This window comes from Ailuropoda melanoleuca, chromosome 19 (assembly GCF_002007445.2).
Source record: "Ailuropoda melanoleuca isolate Jingjing chromosome 19, ASM200744v2, whole genome shotgun sequence".
NCBI lineage: Eukaryota > Metazoa > Chordata > Mammalia > Carnivora > Ursidae > Ailuropoda > Ailuropoda melanoleuca.
The window spans coordinates 41,883-67,291 of record NC_048236.1 but is presented as its reverse complement, the minus strand read 5'-3'; the positions used below and the strand labels follow the sequence as shown (position 1 = coordinate 67,291).

Sequence of the window (25,409 nt, the reverse complement as noted above, 5' to 3'; positions counted from 1 at the left end):
GGGGGGGGGGGGGGGTGGGAGTGCAGGGCAGTCAGGTAGGCTGCCCTGAGAACTGAGCCCTAGGCCTTTCTGCAGCATCCCGACCCCGTGAGCCAAGTTGCTGAGGTCTGGGCATCCAACTGGAGCTCAGAGAAGTCCGCCCACCCGTTGGCCTGCCTGCACTTGATTGGTCTACTGTGTTATCTGCTCTGGGGGGCCCGGCGGTCTCACCTGCTGCTACGCTACTTCCACCGCTGAGCACCGCATGCCTTACCAGACCATGGGTGTGGGCTGCGAAAAAGAGAATCAGGACAGCCCAGCTGACGGCGAGCTGCACAGCATAGAGGCCGCAAGGCAGGGCCAGGGGCCGCCCAAAGCCCCCTCCCAGGTCCTTCCACACCAGGTAGGAGGCATAGCTGTGGAGAGATGGTGGCAGAACACTCAGAGGGAGGGTGTTTCATGGCAAATGAAAGAAGTCCCCTGGTATAAGGACTCTTGGTTACTAAAAGGAAGCCCTGTGGGCTGAAATGGGAGCAAGCGTGTTTAAGCACCACTTGAGGGCCAGCGGGGAGGGAGGGGAGGCAATGGGGAAACTTGGAGAGGGGAAAGAACAAGGCTGGCTGGAATCCTATGCAGGCACAGAGGGGACCCCCCCATAAGAGGCAAGATGGCGTGCCATCCCTTCGGAGGCCCGAATGCAGCAGTAGTTCAGGTACGGGGTGGGGGGCCTCGTTCCCACCCTAGCAGGTACTGGGGCCATGGTAGGAGAAATGGGTGCTCACCCCATGATAAAGTAGACGGTGATCCACCCTGCCAACAAGACTTTGTGAGGTGGGCACCAAGGCGGTTTCTTTGGGTTGTCGTACCAACCGGACATCTGATGACGGGTGAGCAGCCAGAGCAGGATGGGCCCCAGGTGGGGAAGGGCCAAAAAGATGGCGCCTTGAGGCTGCATCCCCCTCACAGAGGCAAAAATCTAGGAAGGCAAACAACACGCTGGTGGTGAGCCTCCCTCTTAGTCCTTTCCCCGTGCCTGCTTGACTGTCTCCACATCCTACCTGACACCGTTCCCTGGCCTGAGCCCCTCATGGGAGGTCTAGCCAGAGATGCCCTTCTCCTCATCTTGGGCCAGCTCCCACCCTGCTCTTGGGAGACCGCACTTCCTTGCCCTTTCTCTGGCTTCCATGGCCTTATTTTCTCCACAACACCAGTGTGGCACCCGGAAGATACTGTCCAGTATTGATAACTACTTCTGAGTGCAAGGCTCCTTCCACAGCGTGTGTCTGACTCCTGGAGCTCAGGTCCACACATGACCGTCTTTCCTGCCTCTCACAGTGGGTGGCACTTGGTCAGGTACATAGCAGGCCCTCGACAGGGACGCTGCCTTATGCTAGGCTCAGCCAAGCTGATCTAACCCGCCTTGGAGGACCGTGTTTAGAAAGGCAGGAGCCAGAGATCTCTGGGGGTCATCTCTAGTCAAGAATGGGGCAGCCCGTCTGCCCCCAGGCTTATCTCGAACACCAGCTGGCAGACCCAAGAGGCCCACCCAGCCTGAGCGCTGCCCACAATGGAACTCAGCTGAGTGACACTGGGTTCCTTTCTCTGAAGCCTTAGGTCTCGCCTTCCCCTCAGGGGTTGGGAAGGTCTTTCCTCCACCTCTCCACTTCCAGAGGGACAGAGCCACCAACACCGCTTTCTTGTGGCCTGACTTCTCAAAGAATCAACTGCCTGGTCTTTGATTAAAAAGCCGCCATACTCATTCGCATGTTGCCTTGGACGTCACCGGCATGTGGAACAAGGCACAGGCCCTCCTCCAGCCAGGGTCCCCCACCCCCATATCGTTCTCATCTGCACATGGCATTTCAGCCTCCTCCCCGTGACTACCAGGACTGCAAGGAAGACAGGTGTGGTGATTCTCAGTGTCCTGGAGTAACTGCCCACTCCGGGGCCCTGCCCACATCCTGGAGGTTCCGGGGACAGGGCCGACTGGCCTGCCTGCCTGTGCCTCTCTCTATTTCTCTGCTCCTCACTGTCCATTCATTTATCTCCGGCAGTCTTGTCTCTCTCTCTTTCTGTTTTTATGTCCGGTGTTGGAGTCTCCTTCCACAGTCCCCATCCTCTTTTCTCCTGTCTCCACCCTCCTGTTTCTGCCTCCTTATTCCCAGGCCTGCATTCCCCTTACCTCAGGCAGCACCCCTTCCAGGCCGAGTGCCCGATGCTATCTGTTGTGCGCAAAGCAGGATGAGGGTGGGGGACGGGAGGAGGGCGGAGTGAGGCTCCCATCTGGCCTGTCTTTCTCCAATGACAAGGGTGGCTGCACTGGCATGTCTGCATGGCCCTGAAGGGTTCCTCTTAGGAGAGGTCCCCCTGGTCTGCTAGACCTGGCCTCTGGAGGGGGCCCCTTGTTGGAACTGTCGAGGCTTTGGCATTGTGAGAGTCTGATCCCCTGGTCCAGCTCAGCTCCAGGTTACAAGCCTACTGAAGCATGTGGTCTCCACATCCCGTGAAATGTCTTTGTGTCCACAGGGACGGTGGGGACCCTCAGATTTCCCCAGGACCTTCCTGTAACTGGGATTATCCCCAAGTGAGGCAAGCACCAACAGCTTGGAAATGAGTTCACATACACGGACGCAGCCTCTGGTTATAGCCTAGTTGGCATGCTCCTTCCTGGCTTGGAACTCGAGCTTGACAGATTTTCACAAACCCCTATAACTTCATGACTCAGAGGAGAAAGCAGCCTGAGTGTGACTCAGACAGAGCCTTGTCCAGCAAAGACTAACACCCTCTCTTTTCGTCCCTATAAAGGTTCTGAGCACCTTTCCCTTGATCGTCCTTTATTTATGAGGTCCCTTTCCCAGGTTAGCGGCTCTCCATCGTTCCTTTGCCCCATCTCTCCACTTTGGGGACCCAGGCAACCCTGAGAGGTGTTTATCCCACCCTCTGACTTCTACCCTGGGGAAGGCAGCAGAGGGGAGGGGGTGGCAGTCAGGGACAAGAGGCTGGACAATCATTAACTGAGATGAAAGAAGGGGCAGTTACTTATTTTCTATGAAATGATACCTGAGGGGCTGGGCATTTCACCATGGTCCTTGCCTGCAGGAGGCCAGCCCGCGGTGCCCGCTGCGACAACGGTGACCACTTACTGGGCATCCATTTTGTGGTGAGCATTTTACAGTTATTAGCTCAACGATGACTGCGCCTACCCCTCACGTGGTAGATCGTATTGTCTGCATCGGTCAAACAAGGGAAGGGAGGCTCAGAGGGATTGAGTAACTTGCCTAACAGTACACAGCTCACAGATGAGTCGCCTGTGTTCAGTGTCAGTAGTCTGGCACCAAAACGCATCCTCTTTTCTCTGAATGGGTCCATGCATTCATTCAACAAGTCTTTATTCGATACCTGCTCTGGACCAGGCTGTACCAGGAGCTATAAGTACAACAGCAAACAGCTGGAAAAAAAAAATCCATCTTCGCAGAGATCTTTCATTCCACTGGCACTATCTGTCTGAGGCAGAATTTCTATGAAAGGACTCAGGCTGGCAGACAGTCTGTTCTCCCCCGAGTTCAGGGCTCCTGCCAACTCGGAGTGAGGGCAGGGAGCAGATAGGGGAACACGCCGCCGCTGCTGCCAGCACCTTGGGAGTCGTTAACCCTCTCGGCGCCTCCTCTCATCTCTGTGTGGGAAAGAGTGCAACTAGACATTGTCTAAGCTTTTGGACCAGCTGCATTGGTGTCAGCTGGGAGCTTCTTAGAGGTGCAGAATCTCAGGACCCAGCTCAGACCTATGGGATCAGGACCCATGTTTTCACCCGGTCCCTCATGTGGTTTGTATGCACGCTGTCCTTTGAGAAGCTTCTATCAGGGCTCCCTTCTCTTACCTTCTGCCCTTTCCCTGGCCTCTGGCTGGGGCAGCCATTCACCAGCAGAGGGCGTTGTAGGGAGGGGTTCACCTGTACCCAGGTTTTCTCTTTCTCTGTCCCCTCCCTTCCAGCCCCAGACTGGTGAGTCCACTGACTTCTGGGATCCTCAGCTACTCCCCTGCCTTGGTTGGACTTTGCCAATAGAGAGAGACAGACTCCCCCACCCCTCTTTAGGGTGCTGGGAGGCAGGTCATTGCCAGGAAGCTCCGGGCCACTCCTGCCCGGATTCCCCGCCCACCTCCACTTGTCTGGCTGACCTCTCTGTTTCTCAGAGAAGGAACTGCTGTTCCTGGACAAGCCGGCAGCCTCTGGGAGCACCTACACGGTAAGGTGAGCGCCCCCTGGGGCAGCTGGGGGTGGGGTGGGCGTTGCAGTGGAGCCACCTGGGGCTCAGGGGAGGAGCCAGGCCAGCTTAGCCGGAGTGTGGAGAGCCTCTGTTGGAGGAGGAGAGGGCAGAGGGCAAGTGCCCAGTGGGTGTGAGGACCTGGGAGACAGTTGTATGCACTATGGAAATGTAGACTGTGCTGATGGACACTGCCCACGGCAGGTTTGGACTCATCCATCCTGGTACTTTTTATGTGTTTCAGCAATGAGCTAGCAGGGTTTGAGCAGGCATGGTAAGAACCAGTGATGTGGGAGGTGTTGAGGTTGCCTTAAAGGACAGGAGCAGAGCATTGTCGCAGGAATCCAGATCTTGGTGCTGGAGGAGGGACAGGTGATGGCAGCATTCTAAAGAATCGTTGTCTTGGGGGACCTGCTACCCAGGATAATCTGGGGTCATGGGCAAGGCAGACTGGAGCCATGGGTAGTGAGGAGGCGGGCATGGGTTTGGGAAGGTCTAGGCTACATGTATCTGCTTGTCCTGCTGTAGATTCAGGATCTTTCCTCCTCCTAGGGTTAAGGGGAAGATGGAGTGAGGGCCAAGCAGCTTGGAGAGCTGTCAGCCTGGGAGAAAGAGGGTCGAGCTGGGGGGAGTTAATGAATGGGCTGCCCATGAGAGGCTCCTTGGGGCCCTGGGGAGCAATATGCCAACTGTCCAGGTTGGGAGGCTGGGTGGGGAGACTCTGCTGCGCCACCTAATGGGGTGGAGGGGATTTGGACTCTGGTCTTCGGAGGCCCCAGGAAGGTTGTTGCTACAGAAACAGAGCGGAGTCCCTCCTTTCTTTCATGTCAGCTAGCCACCGGTGCCTTTGTGGGCAGGGGGTGGGGGGCATCCTGCACCGTGGAACCAAGGATATGCCTCTCGGGTCTTTCCATTTATTTTTGTTTCTTTCTCTTCCAACTTCGCTTCCTCTAGAAGTGGAAAGCAAGAGAGACCTGGGGGGGAAAAGGGGGCAGGGAGAGAAAGGTAGTGTTTCTGGAACACGGTCATCGTCTCTGTTCATCCTTCCCTCTGTCTTCAGCTGTAGCTTAATAGCCTCCCATACGTCTCCACGGTGGGAAGAAAACTTGGCTTCCTTATCCGGGAAATGGAGATAAAAATAACACCTAACTCACAAGGCTACTGTGAGGATCAAATGAGATGGGCCACACAGAGTGGTCCAACACAGCGGCATAGACTAGAGCTCCATAAAAGATAACTGGGACTATTGCAGTTATAATTCCAATTGTCTTTCATGTGGAAGGAGCTTTTGGAATGGCTGCTCTGTGAAGGGAGGCTGGCTGCTCCAGCCCCGTTTCCCACCCGATGTGGGGTGTTGCCAACTCACCCACTTCCCTCGCGTGCCCTGCAAGGAGCTTGGCTGAAGCAGGCCGCTGCAGTGTCTGCAGGGTTGCACCGTCAGGCAAAGGGAGCAATGCCAAACCTTCCTTCCTGTCTACGTTTTCCATGGGGACACGGAAGGCAATAGATCCCACCCCACTCCCTAATCCTGAGGGTGCACAGGGGTTTCTGCCCCTGTCTGGGAGGACCTAAGGAAAGGGCTTGGGTTTCTTGGGCCCTGAGGAAGGAAGGAAGAGGTGGGCATGGAAGGAGCTGGAGGCTTGAGGTGAGGCCTGAGCTCTGGGTCGGGGTGTGAGAGTGGGGAGTGGAGAGGAATGCGTGCAGAAGTCTCTCGAGTGCAGACGCTAGTGAATCAACCATGGGGACCCCGAGGGTTTTGAAAGAAGATATTATACCCCCCAGATCTCAGCTACGGAGTGAACGAACCACATTCCCTCAGAAACTTCCCGAGAACTGCCTAAGACATCATCTTTGTCAAGACTGAACTTCCCACAGTGCAGGGTGCACAGTTGATGCTCAGAAAATGCTCATTTGAGTAGAAAAGTCACATGTGACAGCGTAGAGTCGAGGTGGGAGGGCAGTGCCGAGAAACTTCGGAGGGGTGAGCGTGTCAAGGGTTGGTGAGCCACGGGCAGGTGCTGTCGAGCGGGAGGGGGTCCAGGTAGGGTAGGTGAGGTACATTGGGAGAACAGCTGGAGCAAAGGCCAGAGGCGAAATTAGCCGGGTGTCAGGACCCCAGCCCGGCAGGAGTGTAGGGTATTGGAAATTAAAGGAGAATCTCAATCCTCCCTTAGACTCCAGAGGGCCTTAGGAAGGTCTGGCAAATGTACTGGGAAGCTGCTGGAAGGGCCAGGTTCCAATCTGAGGCCCCCATTGTAAGCAGGGGAACAGAAAGCCGGTGCCTGCCCTTGCCCTGCCTCCTTCCAACCTCACTGGAGGCTCCCACCTTTGGTTTTCTTTCTCTTTTTTCTCTTCTAACTTTGTTATTCTCCTTCTTTCTCACATGTGCCTGTGAGCTACCTTCTGACCTTTCTGGCAGTAGGTGGGGCATAAAGAAACATATTTGGGCAGTGCTTTATCATCGGCAAATGCTTTTCCCATGATCTCATGCCATCCTCACAATCACTCTGAGTGGTAATTACTTTTTAACTGTTGATTGCTTTTCAAAAGAATTACGAAGTTAATATAAAATACACACCTGGGGTGAAAAAAATTCAAACACAGGAAAAAGAGTTTAAGAAAATTGAAAGTCCTAGTTCACACCTTCTACCCTCTCAATTTCCTGTCTGTTTCAGTAGTGACTGGTGGGAATAGTTTGCAGTGTGTCCTCTCAGACCTGCCTGCATTGCCCCAGACAGGAGTCACTAACTCGGGGGGCTGCTGAGCACTTGAAATAGAGCAGGTTCCAACTGCCATGTGCTGGGAGTGTAAAATACACACGGGTTTCAAAGACTTAGTATGAAAACAGAATGTAAAATATCTCAGTAATTTTATATTGATTTCCTCTCAAAGTGATATTTTTGAATATATTGGGTTAGATACATGAAATATATTATTATTATTATCATTTTAGAAGTATTTATTTATTTATTTATGACACAGAGAAAGAGAGAGCACGAGCAGGGGGAGCAGCAAGGAGAGGGAGGGAGGAGAGCAGAAGGAGAGGGAGAAGCAGGCTCCCCGCTAAGCAGGGAGCCCGATGTGGGGCTCGATCCCAGGACCCCGTGATCATGACCGGAGCTAAAGACAGCTTAACTGACTGAGCCACCCAGGCGCCTCCTACACAAAATATATTATTAAAATTAATTCCGCCTGTTTCTCTTGACCTTTTTACTGTGGTCACTAGAAAGTTTAAAATTACATTTGTGGCTTACATTATATATATATTATATATAATAAATATATTTACATATGTAAAATATATTTACATATGTAAATATATTTACATACACGATGTATATATTTATATATCACATAGATATATATGCACATATATATATGTAAAGATTTTATTTAATTACTTTAGAGAAAGAGTGATGGGGGAAGGAGCAGAGGGAGAGTCAGAGAATCCCAAACAGACTCCCCGCTGAGCACAGAGCTCAGTCCAGCTCTGGATCTCACAACCCATGAGATCATGACCTGAGCCTAAATCACAAGCTGGATGCTTAACTGACTGAGCCACGCAGGCACCCCAGCTTACATTATTTTTTACTGCATAGCTCTGTTCCAGACCTTTCTCTGTGATTGACATATACATACCCATAAATATGTATCTGTACTTGTATACAGTTCTGTTATTTACAGTAATGAGATCGGAGAATGTCTAGTTCTCTGGAACTTGCTTTTCTACTTTAAGATTTTTCTATGAAGATCAAGAGGGGTATTTCGACAGATGCAGAAACTGAGGGACAGTAAGCCATATGACAAACTCGCATGTGACAAACTAGCTCAGCCAGTGGCGAAGGTGACAAAGGTAGGTGAAGTTTCATTAAAGGTTTTAATCGAGGACGCACTGGAATGAAGACAATTTGCTCCCTCACTGCAGCCATTTGGAAGCTAAGTCTTGGCCTCCATGACATTGAAAAGGCTTACCTGGCACTGCCTCTTCCCTTCTCCAGGTCCTTGTCCTTGGCTAGCCCAGGGGTGCAGGGAAGCTGGCAGCATCGAGTGACCAGGCGGATGTGCTCCCATGAGAGTTCCTTCCCACCCGCCCAGTTCCTACTGCTGGTGGGGGTCCCCGTGGCAAGTGCCGTCCTTCTGGTCCAGTGCCTTCGATGGCACTATCCTCGCCGGCTGCTGGGGGCCTGCTGGAAGCTGGATGGCCAAGAGGAGCCAGCGGCCCCCCCCACTCCCCTACCAGAAAATGAGTCCTCAAGGCAGTGCCCACCGGCCACACTGCCGGAGATGGCCGCCTTCTACCAGGAACTGCACACACCCACTCAAGGCCAGACCATCGTCCGTCAGCTGATGCACAAGCTGCTGGTATTTTCGGCCCGAGAGGTGGATCACCGAGGTGGCTGCCTGATGCTCCAGGATATGGGCATCTCTCTGCTCATCCCACCAGGTAATAGCACCTTCTCCCTTCTCAGCCTACAGTTGTTCTTTGCACATTGTACAAGGGCATCGTGCCTAAGGGAGCATCATTTATAGATATCTCCATAATTTTGAAAATTGTTTATATTTTTAGTATGACTTTATTGACTCCAAAGATGGATAGATTGCATATTTTTATGACAAGTCCCTGACAGGTGGAAGTAAAGTGCCTGGTGGTAATGAACAGTGTGTTATGACAATTCTCAGTAAAGGAAAGTGTCTGCAGCAAGAGCACCTCTTGCAAGTTCCCACTAGTCCCGTATGGATTAGCGGTGGCCCCGAAACGAAGGAGGGTGACCTGCTCAGGATTATGCCACAAGCCAGCTCACAGTCTTTCTCTCCTTGCACACTGCCTCCCCGTGTGCCCTGCTAGGGACCCTCTCTCCTGGGCTCTTCTCCCACCTCCCCTCGCACTGTGGCCTGGCCCCTTCTGGGGTGGGGGTGAGCCTGCCTGCTCAACTCTTGTTCTCCCCAGGAGCTGTGGCTGTGGGCCGCCAGGAGCGGGTGTCACTGATCCTGGTGTGGGACTTGTTGGACGCCCCATCACTGTCCCAAGCCCAGGGACTGGTGAGCCCTGTGGTGGCATGTGGCCCCCATGGGGCCTCGTTCCTGAAGCCCTGCACCCTCACATTCAAGCACTGTGCCCAGGAGCCCAGCCATGCCCGTACGTACAGCAGCAACACAGCCCTGCTTGATGCCAAGGCCTGGAGGCCCCTGGGGAGGCCTGGGACCCACACCTCCCGGGATGAGTGTCGCATCCAGCTCTCCCACTTCAGGTAGGCCCATCGGCCCCGTCTTCCTGCCCATTGTCTCGGTCTGCCTCATCCTCACCTTTCTGTATGGAATTGCCCCTTGATCTGTCCCACATGGCCTGCAAATCTCTTTTCCCACCATGGCCCTTCCTGGTCCCTCTGTCCTAGTGTGTAGGGCAGCTTGTCCCACTCCAACCCTGTCCAGGACTGTGCCCCCTGTGGCAGTCTCTCTGCCTGTCTACACCTACCACCCCAGCCCTCCATCTAGAAGGGTCTGTCCCATCCCCACCTTTGTCTCTCTAAAATTGTCTGTTTCTACCCTGTGCCCCTGTTCAGGACTGTTTCTGAATTGTTCAGAGCAGTCTGTCCCCTCTAGTTCTTGAAGACCCCTCCCATCTCATGTCTGTTCTTAGCTCTGTCTTTCCAGAATCTTGGCCCTTCTGCCTGTCCTTCCCACTGAGTGGAACAGGGCCAGCCATGTGTGGGACCCCTCTGAAGCACAGTGGCCCTGAGCCCTCCTTCCCTCTCTCCCATGCTGGAGGGCGCTTGGGGCTCTTCTCCCCGCTCGGCGATGGTCACCACGACATGATTCACATTTCGTCCCCCTACCTGCCTGACTCCCTGCCAGTTCCCCCCCACCCTTGCCCTCGACTGTTCTCCTTGGCTCCTAGGGCTGTGGGAGCCAGGTGGCAGGTGCACTGGGGTCCCAGCCTCCTCTGTGCCAGTCCCCATCACTGTCTTTCTCTGCAGCCTCTACACCTGTGTGCTGGAGGCACCTGCGGGCCGGGAAGCCCGCAAATGGCTGCAGCTGGCTGTGTTCTGCTCGCCGCTGGCGCCGGGGCAGTCCCACCTGCAGCTGCGCATCTACTTTCTCAACAACACCCCCTGCGCCCTGCGGTGGGCCGTGGCCAATGAGCAGCCCCATGGTGGGCGCCTGCGTGGGCCCTGCCAGCTCTTTGACTTCACCGGGGCCCGAGGGGACCAGTGCCTGAAGCTCAAGTACATCTCTGAGGGTGAGGGAGGCAGCGGTCTGGGGGACAGGGTGTCAGGGAGCCCCACTAGAGGGAGGGGGTCTGGGCCCTCCCCTGGGTGGAAATCTGGGAACCTTGAGTTTCTTTTGGAGACTCCTGGGCAGGCAATGTCTTCAAGGGGACCTCGCCCCAGGCTCTGCCTACTTCCTCCCTCTAAGATCCCTTCGGCTCTGGCCTCTCCGTGGGAGGACAGGATGATGCAGAGTAGGGCAAGGGGAGGGGGGGCTTTTATTGTCCCCCCTGGCTGGGGCTGGTGTCTGGAGAGGAGTCCCAGTCTTCTCTGTCCCCCTTCCTTTGTGGCACTGGCTGCTGCACTGTCTCATGGGGCCGAGGACGTCTGTGTGGCTCGTGCACAGGGCACAGGTGCATGGCTGCTTCTGGGGGTCGAGGGTGGGTGATGGGAGGCCCGTGTGCTGGGGTGTAGGAGGTGTGTGGTAGTAGGACAAGGCTGCTCACAGGGTCCCTGTCCAGGCTCCAAGGACTCCCATCCACTCGAGACACCCTCCTGCTTTCACTCCTGCCTCATCCCTCCCCACAGCACCCTGCATGACACCTGCCACAGAGTAGGTCTCCTCAAACACTTGTAGATGAGCCCAGTTTCTGAGGCCCTCCGCTCTGCCTCCTCCCCAGGTTGGGAGAATGTGGACGAGAGCAGTTGCCAGCTGGTTCCCCATCTTCACATCTGGCATGGAAAGTGCCCCTTCCGCTCCTTCTGCTTCCGGAGAAAAGCAGGTATTCCAGGAGATCCGGTCTACCTCCTGTCCTGTCCCCTCCCCCTCAACCCCGCCCCTCCTCTCCCCTCCCCTCCCCTCTGCAGTTCCCCATTCCATCAGGCATGCACGTGCATCTTCTCTAAAGAAGAGGAGCCACAACTGATCTTTGTGAAGAGAAAGATGGACACCCTGAGCAGTGTCCTCGGATTTCAAAAGCCTGCCTGGGAGTTCCTTTCACTTCTCCGGCTCCCTTATGCCAGGCCTTGCCCTCTCTTACCTGCCATGTCCTCTCCTCTTTGTAGCCAATGAGAGCGAAGACTGCTCGGCACTTACCAATGAGATCATTGTCACCATGCACACCTTCCAGGATGTGAGTTGGAGCTGAGGGGCAAAAGAAGGGCAGGGCTTGGGGGAGTCCCAGGCAAAGTGGGCGAGGGGTCTTGTGCCAGTCAGTCTGGCCCTAATCACATAATCAAGCAGGTGGATGGCATTCTTCCAGGGGCTGAGACCACCTGGCCTCCAAGTTACCCTTCATCCCTGACTCTCTCTTGTCTATCCATGGATGAATCCAGTAGGGGGGCAAAAGAACCAAACCCTAGATTAAGCCCTTCTCTTAGCCCAGAGGAACTTGGACATGAGAGAAAAGTGGTTTCTTCCTAGGCTGACTGTCTAGAGCAAACAGGGAAGGTGGCTTGAGTAGGTGGGATGAGAGTTAAATATCCCACTCTCCCAAAGGGGAAGAGTTGAAGACATCAGGATTGAGAGTCTTTGGGGAACTATGGTGGCATCTTCGTGGAGAGTAGGCCAGTACCTTTCAGGTTGTCACTTGCAAGGAGGGACCAAGGGATGGAGGGAAGGAGACACATATGCCTGAGTTCAGTGTCCCTACGTTTGGCTGACTTTCCCCTGCCCCGTGACCTCACCCAGACTTTTCCTGGTGTCTTAGACTGCACCCTCTTCGAGCTTCATGTCTCAGCCCCCAAGGAACTCAGTAGGAAAACTTAAAGCTGGAAGTTCTGGGGTCAGGGGAGCAGGGGGGAGGGCGTCCTGGGTGGGGCAGGCCTGTGTCTCCTGGTAGAGTAACTCTGGGAGACAGGCTGAAGGAGTTGAAGAATGGAGGCAGGTTCCCCAGTTTCTTGCTCAGGGGATGTCTCATGATCCCTAAGCGTGTTCCCAACTCTCTGCTGGCTCAGGGCTTGGAGACCAAGTACATGGAAATCCTCAGATTCCAGGCATCAGAGGAAGAATCCTGGGCAGCACCTCCCCCTGTCTCTCAACCACCCCCATGCAACAGGTGAGGTGGGGTTGCTTGGGCTGCTGCCGGCAGAGGGTGTTTGGGATTCTCCCCGCCCATCCCTGGCTCCTGCAGGGCGTGTACACCATTCGGTGTGTGTGTGGAATGGACTGGGTTTCTCTGATCCTCCCCTCTGAGAACCCCACCTCCCCCACCCCAGGCTGCCTCCAGAGCTCTTTGAGCAACTGCAGATGTTGTTGGAACCGAACAGCATCACGGGCAATGACTGGCGTCGGCTGGCCTCCCATCTGGGGCTCTGCGGCATGAAAATCCGGTAAGAGGGGTGAGGTCTGCGGGTGGGAGATGGGGGTGGACTGGCATGCGGGGGGGTCCTGGGAGCAGCACAGACAAGGGAGCAACTTAGAAGTCAGAGAATGGCTATTCCCCACCCTGTTCCCCATAATAGAGCAGCTCTTTTTATTGATTACTGTGTTCTCGGTACCTAGAATGACGCCTGGCTCATGAGTAGGTGCTCAACAAATATTTAAAAATGAATCAATTCACACGTAAGTCATTGGGTACATACTGAGTGCTTGACATGCTGTGCCCTGAGGGGTAGAAGGCAGACTATATGATAATGTGTATACAGCATGTAGTTGAGTGCCTGGCATGTTAATTCAATCAATGTTAGTAATAATGCGGACAGTGTAAGCATGGTCTCTGTCAACAGCAATCAGTAGGAAAACAATTCTGAGCTTAAGCTCCAGAACCCAGACTATGAGTGCAGTAGTCAGGAAGGACTTCACCCAGGAGATGGGACTAGAGCTGGACCCAGCTGAAAGCAGAGTGGGTTTAAACACTTATTTATTAAACACGTATCAAGTACCCACCATGTCCTTGAAAACTACGCTAAGCATTGGAGTACAAGATGAATGAGACCTGGTTCCAGCATCCAGGAACGCACACTGTAGTAAGGGATCCATAGAGCAGAACACAGTAAAGGCAGGGTTTCTTGTGTCTTATTCTATGTATCCAGTGCTGCATAGCAAGTTGAAAACAGAGACACAAAACAGCTAAAGTAAGAATAACGAAGACGTGGGGGTAGCTCTGACCAGAAGTCTGAACTGGAGGGTGCAGATGGTCTCCACCTAGGAGGTGGGAATTAGAACGGGCTTTAGGGAGGAGATGGTGGGGAAGGGAGGAGCAGCCACTCTGTTGGGAGGGAGTAACACAGCTGGTTGTAGGTGTGGTGTGTGCAATGTGGGAAAGGGATAGGCCCACGGCAGCAAGGTTCCGGATGGGATTGGGAGAAAAGGCAGGAAAAAACAACACCAACTTGTGGGTGAGCTCAGGGTTTGGAGCACGGGCTTGGCTAGTACGGGAAAGAGACTCTGGAAGGTTTTTGAGCAGGGAAGGGTCCTGGTGAAGCCATGGTTTAGAACAACTCTTTGCTGACTGGTAGGCAGGTTGTGGCGGCCTGGGGGAGAGGGAGGAGGAGGGGAGAGTGTGTTTGGGGGTGGGAACATGGAGAAAGCAATTACAGACCATTACAGAGCTGGAAGCAGCCTTAGAGGTCCTCTTGTCCAAGCCCTCTGTGAAGGAGGAGGAAACCGGGGTCTAGAGAGAAATAGCCTTTGAGCCAGGACAGTCTCAGGGGTCAAGGTCCTGGGCCCGCCCACCACCCCAGTCCCCTGGAAGGCAGGAAGAGCAGGATGAGGGGTGGATCCGGCCACAGCGCGCCCACCACCCCGCCTCCCGGCCAGGTACCTGTCCTGCCAGCGCAGCCCCGCCGCGGCCATCCTGGAGCTGTTCGAGGAGCAGAACGGCAGCCTGCAGGAGCTGCAGTACCTCATGACCGTCATGGAGCGGTTGGACTGCGCCTCGGCCATCCAGAGCTACCTAAACGGGGCTCACAGCGGCAGCCCGGCGCCGGTCCGCGGGGGGGCCCAGGAGAACGAGGGCCTGGAGCTGGACGAGAAGCTCTGAGCACCCCCTCCAGGGGCGGGGCGGGGCGCCCTGTCCGCAGCACTCTGGGCACGGCCCCCCAACACCCTCCCCGCCCGACACCGAGGAAGAAAGCAGCAGGTGCTCCTGGCTGTGCCCATCGATCTTATCAGAACCCTTTGACGGTGCCTGCGGCCACCGTGAAGCCGGGGTGCCATGGCCAGCCTCCCCGGGGTCGGGATCACAATTGCGACCCACTTGGTCCTGTGAACAGGTCCCATCCTGGCCGGCAGGGGGCGCAGGAGCCCAGGAGATGGCCTGGCATGGCCAGCCTCCGGGAGGCTCTTTCCTAGACCAGTGGACTGTGAGGCTGCCCTGTTGGCACTCCTTGGGGATTGGCCTTCACAGGGATTCATTGAGTGCTTCATGATACTCAGCTTCGGACTGGGTATCACGGGGAATCCTGGGATAGAGAAGTTGGAACCGGGAGCTTGACAAACCCGCAGTTCTCTTGTGGGAGTCAAGATGCGCTCATGGGCTGACGGTCAACTCCAAAACAGCAGTGCCCTGTGGTTAGGGCACGTGGGCGTGGGATGAACAGATGTCCTTTAGGAGCTGAGAGGGGAGGCAGCGGAGTGTGGGCTGGAGCAGTGAGAAGGCTTCATGGAGGTTGTTAGAGAGAGGGTAGGGACATGTAAAGAGGGGTTCGGCCATCTTTGGGTGGGGGAGTAAAGGATGGCAGCTGGACTTACAGGAGGAGGCAAGAGTAAGCATAGGTGCTGAAGCGTTAAGGAGCTCAGCCTGGTGGGTGTGAGGGGAGGGGAGGACCAGGGTTCAAGGTCAGTCATGCTTGGCTGCCCACCTGTCTCCTTTGTCTTCCTTTGACTCTGTCTTCCCATCCTTGCCTTGTCTTCCTCTTTCTGCTATTATCTCCATCATAAATCATCAAAATGGAAAAGAAACTTCAAGATTAACATTCATACCCAACTTTTTACCTCTTTATCTGGAACTGTGTGAGTTTTCAGTCTTTCTGACTTCTTTTTCTGCCACCATTTCCTGAAGCCTCTGCTCCCCCGAATCTGTCTATTACTCTCTGTCTTAGCATCTTCCCACCTCTACTGAGTCACTGTGCCTGCCTTTGAGGGTTTCCTTTACTCTCTGAAACCTTCAGTCATTCCCCTCAGGCAAATGTCTCTAATCCAATGTTTTGTATCAAAGGCAATGAAAGACACTGGGCTACCCTATGAATGGGGGTGGGGTGGATTTTAACTCATGAATCAAGATCCAGTTTAGGGTCAGGAAATAAACAGTGGGTATTAAAGAACACGCCATTCAGTCAATGAATATTTATTCACCCTCTACTATGTGTTAGACTCTGTATAGAAAAGAGATTAGTGGACTTGGTCCTGGAAAGAGAATAAAGGATTTGACTCAGTTTTAGCAATACTTTTGTTTGCAAACAGGTGTTGTTAATTTTTTTTAAGGGCAGGCAAACAATCTCTGGCAACACTAACACTTTGCTTTTGTATTTAATTAAAAGATATGAAAGCTTTTTCTATAATAAACAATATTGTATAATAAAATATGAAAATTACCTTTCTTCATTACTAACTGTATTTTGCTCAGATTGATAAATTTGGATGTGGGTATGAATGGTTTTGTTTGGTCAAATTGTAGTGATGGGGCAGGTTGGAGGGAAGCGTTTTGTAGATTGTGCTTACAGAATGAAAGTTATCTGGGTTCAACATGATAAAGTAGGGAGGTTCACTTCCCTTTCTGTTAGAAGCGTGACTTCAGGGTGGGGCCCTTTCACCTCCTCCCTCTTCCATTGTGTCCTGTCCTCCTGGTTGGTGCCTTGGCCTTCCCCACTTCCTTGGTTCAAGATTGGGCTGCTAAGAACATCTTTCTCTCCTGGAGTCTCAGTCTCTTCCTTGCTCTCCACACCAACCCAAGGCATCTTTATTTCGTATTCCTTCCTACCCTGGAACACATTATTTTAAGAGTTTCAGGTCTTCTGGAATTGTGCATAGAAGCTACAGTGGTTTCTGTGCGGGCACAGATTGCCTTTTGGCCCCCACTCTAATTCGTCAGAATGGGCTCACAGTACCTGGAAAGAGATGCTTGGAAGCCTTGGGGGTAGGTAGCAGGTTGCCGCATTCCTGGAGGGTGGATCCTTCCTTTTTGAAATCACACCTGCTTGGCATGTGTTTGCCAGCACCTAAAGCCGTAGGCTGGCGAGTTCGGGGGCGGGGGTGTTAGGAGACTTAGTGCTCAACCTTGGCTCTAGTGCTAATGAGCACAGCTCTCGCCTCTCTAGCTTCAGACTCTTCACCCTTGGATGAAATGACTTTACCTCTGGCCCCTTTCCTGGTAGGCCACCTGCCTGGTTCCTAAAACACCAAACATGTGACTTCAGCTTTTATGCATGTTGTAGGGCCCCTGCCTAAACTTCCTCCTGTTGGGTTTAGAGCTGGCAGGGGAATAAGCAGAAAGGGTTGGCCTAGGTCTGTAGGCTTAGAGGCTCCAGTATTCAGAGGCAACCTGTGTCTTTGGCACCCCATCGCCTGCTGAGTGAAACTCACGCCAATGTATGGATTCACGGTGTCCAACAGAAATGTAATGAAAGCCATATATTTGATTCTGTGTTTTCTAATAATCACACATACACAAAAATGTAAAAAGGAACAGGTGAAGTCAGTGTTAATATATTTTGTTTAGCCTAATATATCCAGAATACTCTAATTCCCACATGTAATCGATATAAAACATATTAATGGCATATTTTATATTCTTTTTTCATAAAGTATTTGGGATCTGGTACATAGTTTATAATTACATCATATCTCAATTTTTATTGAACATGTGCTAAATTTTTGTTGGAAATATTTGGTCAATATTTAACTTTCATAAATTTTACAGCTTAAAAAGTATACTTACATAACAAGTTAAACAAGGTAAAAGTTTTCCAAAGTGAAATTAGGTATAAATTTTAAAATTTAAGTCAACTGAAATAAGTGGAAAATTCAGGGGCATCTGGGTGGTTCAGTCGGTTAAGCATCTGGCTCTTGATTTTGGCTCAGGTCGTGATCTCAGGGTCCTGGGATTGAGCCCTGCATGCTTGACATTCTCTGTCTCCCTCTCCCTCTCTAAATAAATAAATAAATAAATAAATAAATAAATAAATAAATAAAAAATCCTTAAAAAATAAAAAATAAATAAAATTTCTGTGCTTTAGTTGTACTAACCACACTTCAGGTGCTCAGTAGCTATGTGTGCCTAGTGGATACTCTAAAGAGCAGCGCACAGGCCTGGATTATGGACCCACCTGGGCATAACTTTAGCATGTACTTAAGCATTCACTCATTCATTAATCAAACATTTACTGAACACCAGTTCTGCCCAAAATGTTGCTTATCAAAAAAAAATTCAATGAAGAAGAGCACTTTTGTTCTACAGGAGCTCCTGGAATGGGTGGAGTCAGAGAGAAAGGGTACTTTTCTCCCCTCCCTGTGTGCACCTGGCTCAAGAAGGAAATGGGGGATGGAGTCTAGGTAGACTCCCTGCCATAGGCTCGCTCTGCCGTGTGGTGGAGAGGCCATGGATTCAGAGTCAGGTGTTCCTGGCTCACCCTGCACATCAGGTGGGTTCTCAGTTGCTGACAACAGGATCCACTCTGGCTGAGGACTGTAGACAGGGGATTTTATCTTGAAGGATAAACAATCATTTGGAGGGCTGAGAAATAGGACTGAGTTTAAGTTTCCAGAAACAACACTGGTGCTGTTGAATCAGCCCAGGGGGAAAGCAGTATTGCTGTGGCTGCTACTACTGAGCCCTGGGTAGTGAGAACCCAGCATGAGGTTGCAGCCACTTCTGCAGCCCCACTGCTTCTTCTGAGTTGAACACCAGCCCTTACCACCACCTCTGAAGGCTGAGGTTCTGCAGCTGTTCATGTCAGCACACATGGAAGCTCCATGTGCTACCCGCTTCTTCATGCCACCCATTTCCGAATCAGATCTCAAGTGGGGACATCGGATTGTCAGAGTTCAGATCACGTCCTGAATTCTAGCTGCAAAGGAGTCTGGAAATTTGAATTCTGACTTCAATATTGGAGAGGTAGGACTCACTGCAACCAAACATTCCCAAATATGGGAAAAAGCTACTCAAAAGTTGCTGGACAGCCATGAATACAACAGACGTCTACTATGGTGTGGTTAATACCATGGTTCCAAGCAGCAAATTCTCTTCACAAGAAGAGTCACACTCTCAGCAGTTTCTTGTTTGAGTCTGTTGAACTTCAGAACCTTCTCAATAAAGCATGACTGCACAAATCCCTCAGGATGGCTTTCATGCCCAAATTTGATTCTGTGGTCTAGGATCAGGCCTTGATGTGTTTCATGAATATGTATTAAGAGCTAACTGACAGCAGTTAACTGATTTATTCAGTCCCTTCTCCAGCCCCACGTGCTGTCCTGTACTGCAGAGGCTGAAAACTGAACCTACATTTTCCAGACCCCTTGGCAGATGAGGTCCAGGTATGGTTAGGTTCTGCCAATCAGCTGAACACATGCAAGACTCTGATTTGGCATTGAATGATGTTGGGAGTTGAATAGGACACAAGGCTAATGCTTGTTCTGAGGAGCTGAGTCATCCAGGACCCACCGGTGGTGGCAGCTGCTCCCTGATCTGGTAGCTTCCACAGTAGCCTGGTTCTGTGGCATGGTGTGGGGAGTCAATACTGCAAGTCCTGCTTACAGTCTGTTCCTTCAGCTCTTCCAATGACTATCTAGCCTCCATAATATATCATTTTGTGCTCAAATTCACTAGAGAGAGACTCTATAATGTATGACTAAGACCCCTATCTAATGTGCCAATGATTCTTTCTCTGGAAAGACTTTCCTTCATTCTGTGATCACACCCTTCCTCTTTGCTGGTGTCAAAGGGTCTGTTATCTCATGAGAGAATGGTAATGGAGAGGATAGTTTTATTAACATGTCCTTCCTTGTTGATCTTTCCCTTCCCAATTTAAAAAACAAAACAAAAAATTTTATTGGTCTTTGAAATACAAAAGCCTTGGAATACTCTTTTATGATAACTGTCATCTTTATTCACCCTTTTTAAAGCCTTACACAGGTATGTTTATTCATCTGCTTAGCACATATTTGACTAGTTATTATGTGCTTTGGATCATGGTGGTCCCTCATTTATTTTCTTACTTGTAGGTAATCTTTGTCATGTTGGCCTTATTCTAGCCTATGCTAAGTTGGTAGAGATGTTATGGCTCCTGACCAACAAAAAGCTAACATCAATACTAGCCAGTTAGTGTCATAATGTCATAAAAACATTAGCCCGAGGACAGGAATATGCTTTTAATTATCTACCAACCAGGTGGGAATACATTTGTTTTCCTAACAAACTAGGAAAGATACAATCATAAAATTGAGAATAATATTTAGGAAATGCTGAAGTGGGTAAATATGGGATTGTAGAAAAGTTCCTAAGTAGGGTAAAGTGTAGGGATGGGGTTAGGGAAGGGCCTAATACCTGATCCAGGGAAAGGTTGACCATTCTGTCCCTGGGAACCCCAAAAAACATAAGGAGACTGTGTGACAGAGAGGGGGACCCATTGATGGCCTTGATCATTTGGGAAATCTACTAGGAAAATCTCCACATCTTCCTTGTGCCCATTTTGTACCTACCCATGGGGCTTCCTCAAAGTTGGCTTTTTGGGCTCTGGCTGAAGAGGCCATTTGTGGCTAGGTGGCAGAAGTGGACCATTTTCAGTTACACGACCTGAGCTCTTGGGAAGCTTCAATTTCCAGAAGATGTCCTTCTTAATGTGTTTGTGCTATCCTTTCTCTCTATGACCACCGTCTTCTTTCTGGGCCAGACTGGTCAGATATAACTCAAATATATTTCCCCTTGAGAGCAGATAAGGTGACCACCCTACTTCAGCCTTTGTTTCTTTCCCTTAATTAACTCTTTTCAACTTGTTTGATTTCATCAAAGCAAACATGTTTCCATTCTTGTAGGGTCCAGTCTTGGAAGCCTGGCAACATGGGACAAGTAAGGACTCTGGAAACCTATGGACTTGAACTTGAAAACCAGCTCCATCACTTCCCATGAAGACCTGGGCAGGTCACTTAATGTGTCTGAAGCTCCATCTCCTTGTCTGGATAAGGGGTACAATGCTACCCTCCTTGAAAGACTGTTGTAGGGATTAATGAGATTAGGAATGTAAAGCATTCGCCCACTGCTTGCATGTGATCTGGTTCGATATTTGAGGCCTCCCTCTTTGTAACACCATGCAGTGACCCCTGGGCTGGACGATTATTGATTTTGGCTGCAGAGAATCCCATCCCCTTCTCCAACAGCACCCCAGTTTCCTTTAAGAAATCAACTTTCCCCACTGGGAATAGTCTCAGAGAGAGAGAATACCAAAGAGGCAAAGTCTTTCTCACCTGCCCTTGGTGTAGCCTGGGGTCTGGGACATGATCCATGTCACTATCACTCCCGACGTGGAATTCTGAGACAGTAGATTGAGGATGTGCTATGGACTGAATGTTTGTGTCCCCCTGAAATTCATATATTGAAATCTGAGCCCCCAGTGTGATGGTATTAGGAGGTGGGGTTTTTGGGATAATTAGGTCATGATGGTGGAGCCCTCCTGAATGGGTTTAGTGACCCTAAAAGACACAGGAGATCTTGCTTCCAATCTCTGCTATCTGCCATGTGAGGATACCACAAGAAGATGGCCATCTGAAACCAGGTAGATAAGTCTCACCAGGCACCTTGATCTTGGATTTTCAGTCTCCAGAACTGTGAGAAATAAACATTTGTTGTAAGCCCCCTAGTCTATGGTATTCTGTTATATTCTGTTATGGTATTCTGGTATTCTGTCAGCAGCCTGAACTAAGACAGAATGTGTGGGATGGCTGAGCCATGGAGGTGTGGCTACCTGGCTTTTCCTTTTTCTGAACCAGGACTGAAGTTTTGTTGCCCAGGTTACCAGTGGGCCCTCCCAGAAAATTCCCCTTTGGCTTACATTTTCCAGAATTGGTTTTTCTTGCTTGGAATCAAGAACTCCGATTAACGTCCCTTAATCTTATACTTAAGCCATGAAATAGCATAGACTGTGTATTTGTTATCCATTGCTGTGTAACAAATTAGCCCCAAACTTAGTGGCTTAAAACAATGATCCTTTATTATCTCTCACAGTTTCTATAGATCAGGGATTCTGGAGCAGGTTTTGGTTCAGGGTCTCTCTTGAGCCTACATCACCTGAAGGTTTGACGGGGGCTGAAGGATCCACTTCCACAGTGACCCATTCATGCGGCTGACAAGGTGGGGCTGGTTATTGGCCAGAGACCTCAGTTCGTTTCCATGTGGGGCTTTCTACAGACCTTGTTGAGAGTCCTCACAGCATGATTCCTGCATTGTTGATTCCTAGATGTTCTGATGAGGTGGTCAGGGGTAAAACAACTCTGAGCTCTTCCACTTGGAACTGTTCTTTGCCAGGTGAGTCAACAACATCCTTCTGCCAAAGCTGTTTCTGAGCACAGGAGGCTTATTTTAATCTTGCTACTCCTAACTGTTTTGTCCTCTAAAGTAGAATAATCTTAGCAAAACTTGGAGCAATGCTGTTTAATCCCTTTTCATAAGGCTGTGTAAATTTACAGAACTCTTTGGCAATCTTTTCTCAGTGGTTCCTCACAACAACACTATAAACAGAGCTGGTTGTAATGGCCCCATTTCACAAATGAGGAGACGGAGGCTTAGAGTCGACAAGCATAAGTCAGCCACAGTGGTTAGGGTACAGTGTCAAGAATCAGGCCTGGGTTTCAAACCTAAGTGTGCCTTTTCCTAGCTGCGTGACCTTGAGTGAGTTGCTTAACATCTATCTACCTCCATTTCTGGATCTGTAAAATGGGCTAACAAGAGTGCCACAGTAATAGTGCCAGTCTTCAGGGTTGTCAGAGTTAAAAGAGATAGCGTATAGAAAATGCTTAGCATGGTGTCTGGCACTTAAGAAGCACTCAGATGAGGACAGATTATGTATTCTAGTAATTTGCACAATGGATTGGTTTGTTCTCATTGGTGGACATACTCATTGGTGCTTGGAAACAAGAAGGACCAACCATCCTTCCCTCTCCTCTCACCTGCCTCCCCATGGCTCCTCCTTCCTAGTGTTTGCTCTTCCCTCCCTTTCCTCCTCAGCTATCTTATACTATCCCAATATTTGAAGAATGCGGGGTTGTAAAAATTTATAGGGTTCCCATATACCTATATAGCATCCAATTTACTGCAGGCCTTCAGGAAATTGTGTTCAATAAGTACTTGTTAACTCAATCAAAAATCAAGTCATCCGTGTGGATAAATGACTAGCTGCCCAGCTGGCCTGGCAGCGCGCGCGCGCACACACACACACACACACACACACACACACACACGAGCATTCCTGCCGAGCTCCTTCAGGCTCACCTTCGTAAACTTGTTCATCCCAAGCCCAGGCCTTGGGAAGGACACCTGTGGCCTCCCCCAAAAGCACCTCTGGTGATAGGGTGTGCAGGTGCCCTCAGACCAAAGTAATCCTAGACCTGGCAGCACCTCTTAGTTTAATAGTCCGTACCACATTCATTATCTTCCTGGATTCTCTTCTGCAGAGAACTGAGGGCTGGGGGGGGGTTCAGTGATCTTCCTAAGTGAAGACCCTGGACTCACATCCAAGCCTCTTTGTTCTAAAACCTGGACTGTGCTGCCCCTTGAAAAGGTCTGCCCTGCTCCCCATCCTTGTTAGAGCTGTGTCTCTGGGTTAAGTCTTGGATCTCCGTTAGATCCCTGTTAATAAAACATGCAAAACACACACTTTACCTGAAAGGGGTCCAGCTCTACCTTAATGGCTAAAATTAGTCTGTCAGATCAGATAGCTATTATCGAGGGTGAGCATTTATCCAGACGAGCATGTGCGGGAGGAAGTGTGAGGGAGGGGAGAGCAGGCTGACAGCTGTCCACCGGAACATGTTTCCCTCTTTTTCACTGTGGAAGAACAGTGTTGGGCATCCATTTCTCAGTCTCCCTGAAGTTTGGTGAGGCCTTGTGATGAAGTTCCCACTAACGGAATGTGGGTGCAGTGATTAGGGGACTGCCAGACCCAGGGCCCTAAGGCAATCAGCATGCCACCTCCATGCTCCCTTTCTCCTTTTTACTTGTTGCAAACAGACCAGCAACAGCTTTCCCCATGAGGATGAGGGTCACGTCTTGGGGGATGGAGAGAGCCTGGGTCACCAACCCTCTGCTTGAAGGAGAGCTGCCTCCTGAACAGGAAACCTCCCTCAGATGTTACGTGAGCAAGAAGTAAACTTCTAACTTCTTTAAGCCCCTGGGTTATTGTCAGGTCTCTTTGGTATAGCAGCCAATCTATCGGTTAGAATTAAATGAGCTTGTCCACAGGAACTGCTTGGCACTGGGCCTGGCACATAGTAAATGCTCAGTAAATGTTAGTTCCTACTAGGACTGTGTCTCAGAACTCTGCATTCACCTCTGAATCTCTTAGTGGACAGCTCGGGAGTGATTTTCAGAAGGGCTCTGCTGGATGTGGGCTGCCCTGGTCTGGTGCCCAGGTGACCAAGCATGGCCTGGGGCAGACATCTGCCCTCCTACTTCATGAAACGCTGAGGGCCTTCAGGCCAAGGGGAGTTCGGAGGACCTGGTTGGGTTCGCTGATACCAGGAGACAGCTTCTTGGGTCCAAGCCCTGGTGACCTTCTCACTTGGTGGAAGGGCCCCTGGGAAGCAATGCTCTGGAGTGCCTGAGGACGGAGGGCATCTGCAGATGGGATGGGAGTGAACAGAACTAGTGAGCTTGTGTGAGGAACCTTGTGCTGGGAGAAACCTCCCAGCAATCACTTGGTAGAATTTGGGGTTGGGTAGAAGCTCTGTAATAGCAAGTAGGTATAAAAACTGGTAGAACATGGGTAACATCTGTAATTGTGAGCCCTCTTTGGACAAGTAAGGCTGGAAAACGTGGGTTTCCTTAAAACAAAATTACCCGACGGTAAGAGTCTACTCAATAGGGGTAGCTGTGGTATTTAATGCTTCTTAGGTTTGGGAGGAAGACTACCACTGTGCATTCATGTCCTTGTGCTGTTCTTTACTGGAATCTATCTAGATGGGGAGAAAACAGAACAGAACTATCCAGAATCTCCTCACATCCACCCGGGTCCTATATTTTCAACCAAATGTTTTTATATGTATGTATGTACATATGGACGTACATATGTACATGTATGTGTATGTATTTTCAATTTTTCACCTTTTAAAAAGAGATTTTATTTATTTATTTGAGAGAGAGATAGTGCAAGTGAGGCAGAAGGAGGAGCAGAGGGAGAGGGGCAAGCAGACTTCTGAGCACGGAACCCGACGAAAGGCTTGATCTCACAACCCTGAGATCATGACCTGAGCCGAAGCCAAGAGTTGGACGCTTAGTCAACTGAACCACCCAGGTGCCCCAGTTTTTCACTTTGAACAAACTGTAGACTCATAAGAAGTTGCAGAGAGTCCAGAGAGCGCCAACAGATTCAGGACCTACTGCTGCCAGTCGTGGCATCTTAGTAACTGTAGTGTACCACCAAAATCAGAAAATTAACATTGGCCCAATACAACCAACCAAGCCACAGGCCTCACTTGGATTTCAACAGTTTTTGCAAATACTCATCTTTTGGCACATCTTTGTGCATAACTCAGCAACATTTTATTACATGTAGAATCCTAGCCCACCACCACCACATCTAAATATCTTTAGCTTCATAGCAGGCACGAGAATATTTAAAACCTACTGTGCAGTGAGGAAGAAAATGGGTTTTGTCATCCAACAGACCTGGTTGCAAATCCCAGCTTCTGCACGGGGTAGCCACTTGACCTTGGGCAGGAATGATGCCTTAACCTCTCTGAGCCCGTTGCCCCATCTGTAGAATGGTGATGATAAAAACAGTACCTGCTTTCAGTGTTGTCTCAAAGATGAGATGA

General features: G+C 50.7%; 2 protein-coding genes across 10 annotated transcripts in view; one reads left to right on the top strand and one right to left on the bottom strand.

The window, feature by feature from the left end:
* TSPO2 (translocator protein 2) overlaps positions 1–2,210 on the bottom strand; it is a 2,629-nt gene extending 419 nt beyond the window's left edge. Inside the window, exons 1-3 of the mRNA XM_002929746.4 lie at positions 2,162–2,210; positions 762–955; positions 254–395 (exon numbers count right to left, since the gene is read on the bottom strand). Coding sequence (XP_002929792.1) covers positions 254–395; positions 762–934 — 315 coding nt within the window. The 5' untranslated portion in view covers positions 935–955; positions 2,162–2,210. The remainder of the gene's footprint in view (positions 1–253; positions 396–761; positions 956–2,161) is intronic.
* An 845-nt stretch (positions 2,211–3,055) lies between these two features.
* On the top strand, positions 3,056–21,227 carry UNC5CL (unc-5 family C-terminal like). 9 transcript variants are annotated; one of them, XM_019792527.2, is made up of 10 exons: positions 3,068–3,139; positions 3,970–4,228; positions 8,240–8,685; positions 9,190–9,490; positions 10,217–10,479; positions 11,128–11,229; positions 11,513–11,580; positions 12,404–12,504; positions 12,665–12,778; positions 14,208–15,948. In XM_019792527.2, the coding sequence occupies exons 3-10, from the start codon at positions 8,301–8,303 to the stop codon at positions 14,428–14,430; spliced, it is 1,557 nt and encodes a 518-aa protein (XP_019648086.1). In that variant the 5' UTR covers positions 3,068–3,139; positions 3,970–4,228; positions 8,240–8,300; the 3' UTR covers positions 14,431–15,948. The 9 variants fall into 9 exon arrangements, with proteins under 9 accessions (XP_034504078.1, XP_019648086.1, XP_034504076.1 ...); XM_034648185.1 differs by having other exon boundaries at positions 3,074–3,139; positions 3,970–4,223; XM_034648186.1 differs by having other exon boundaries at positions 3,122–3,139; positions 4,171–4,223.
* The last annotated feature ends 4,182 nt before the right edge of the window (positions 21,228–25,409 follow it).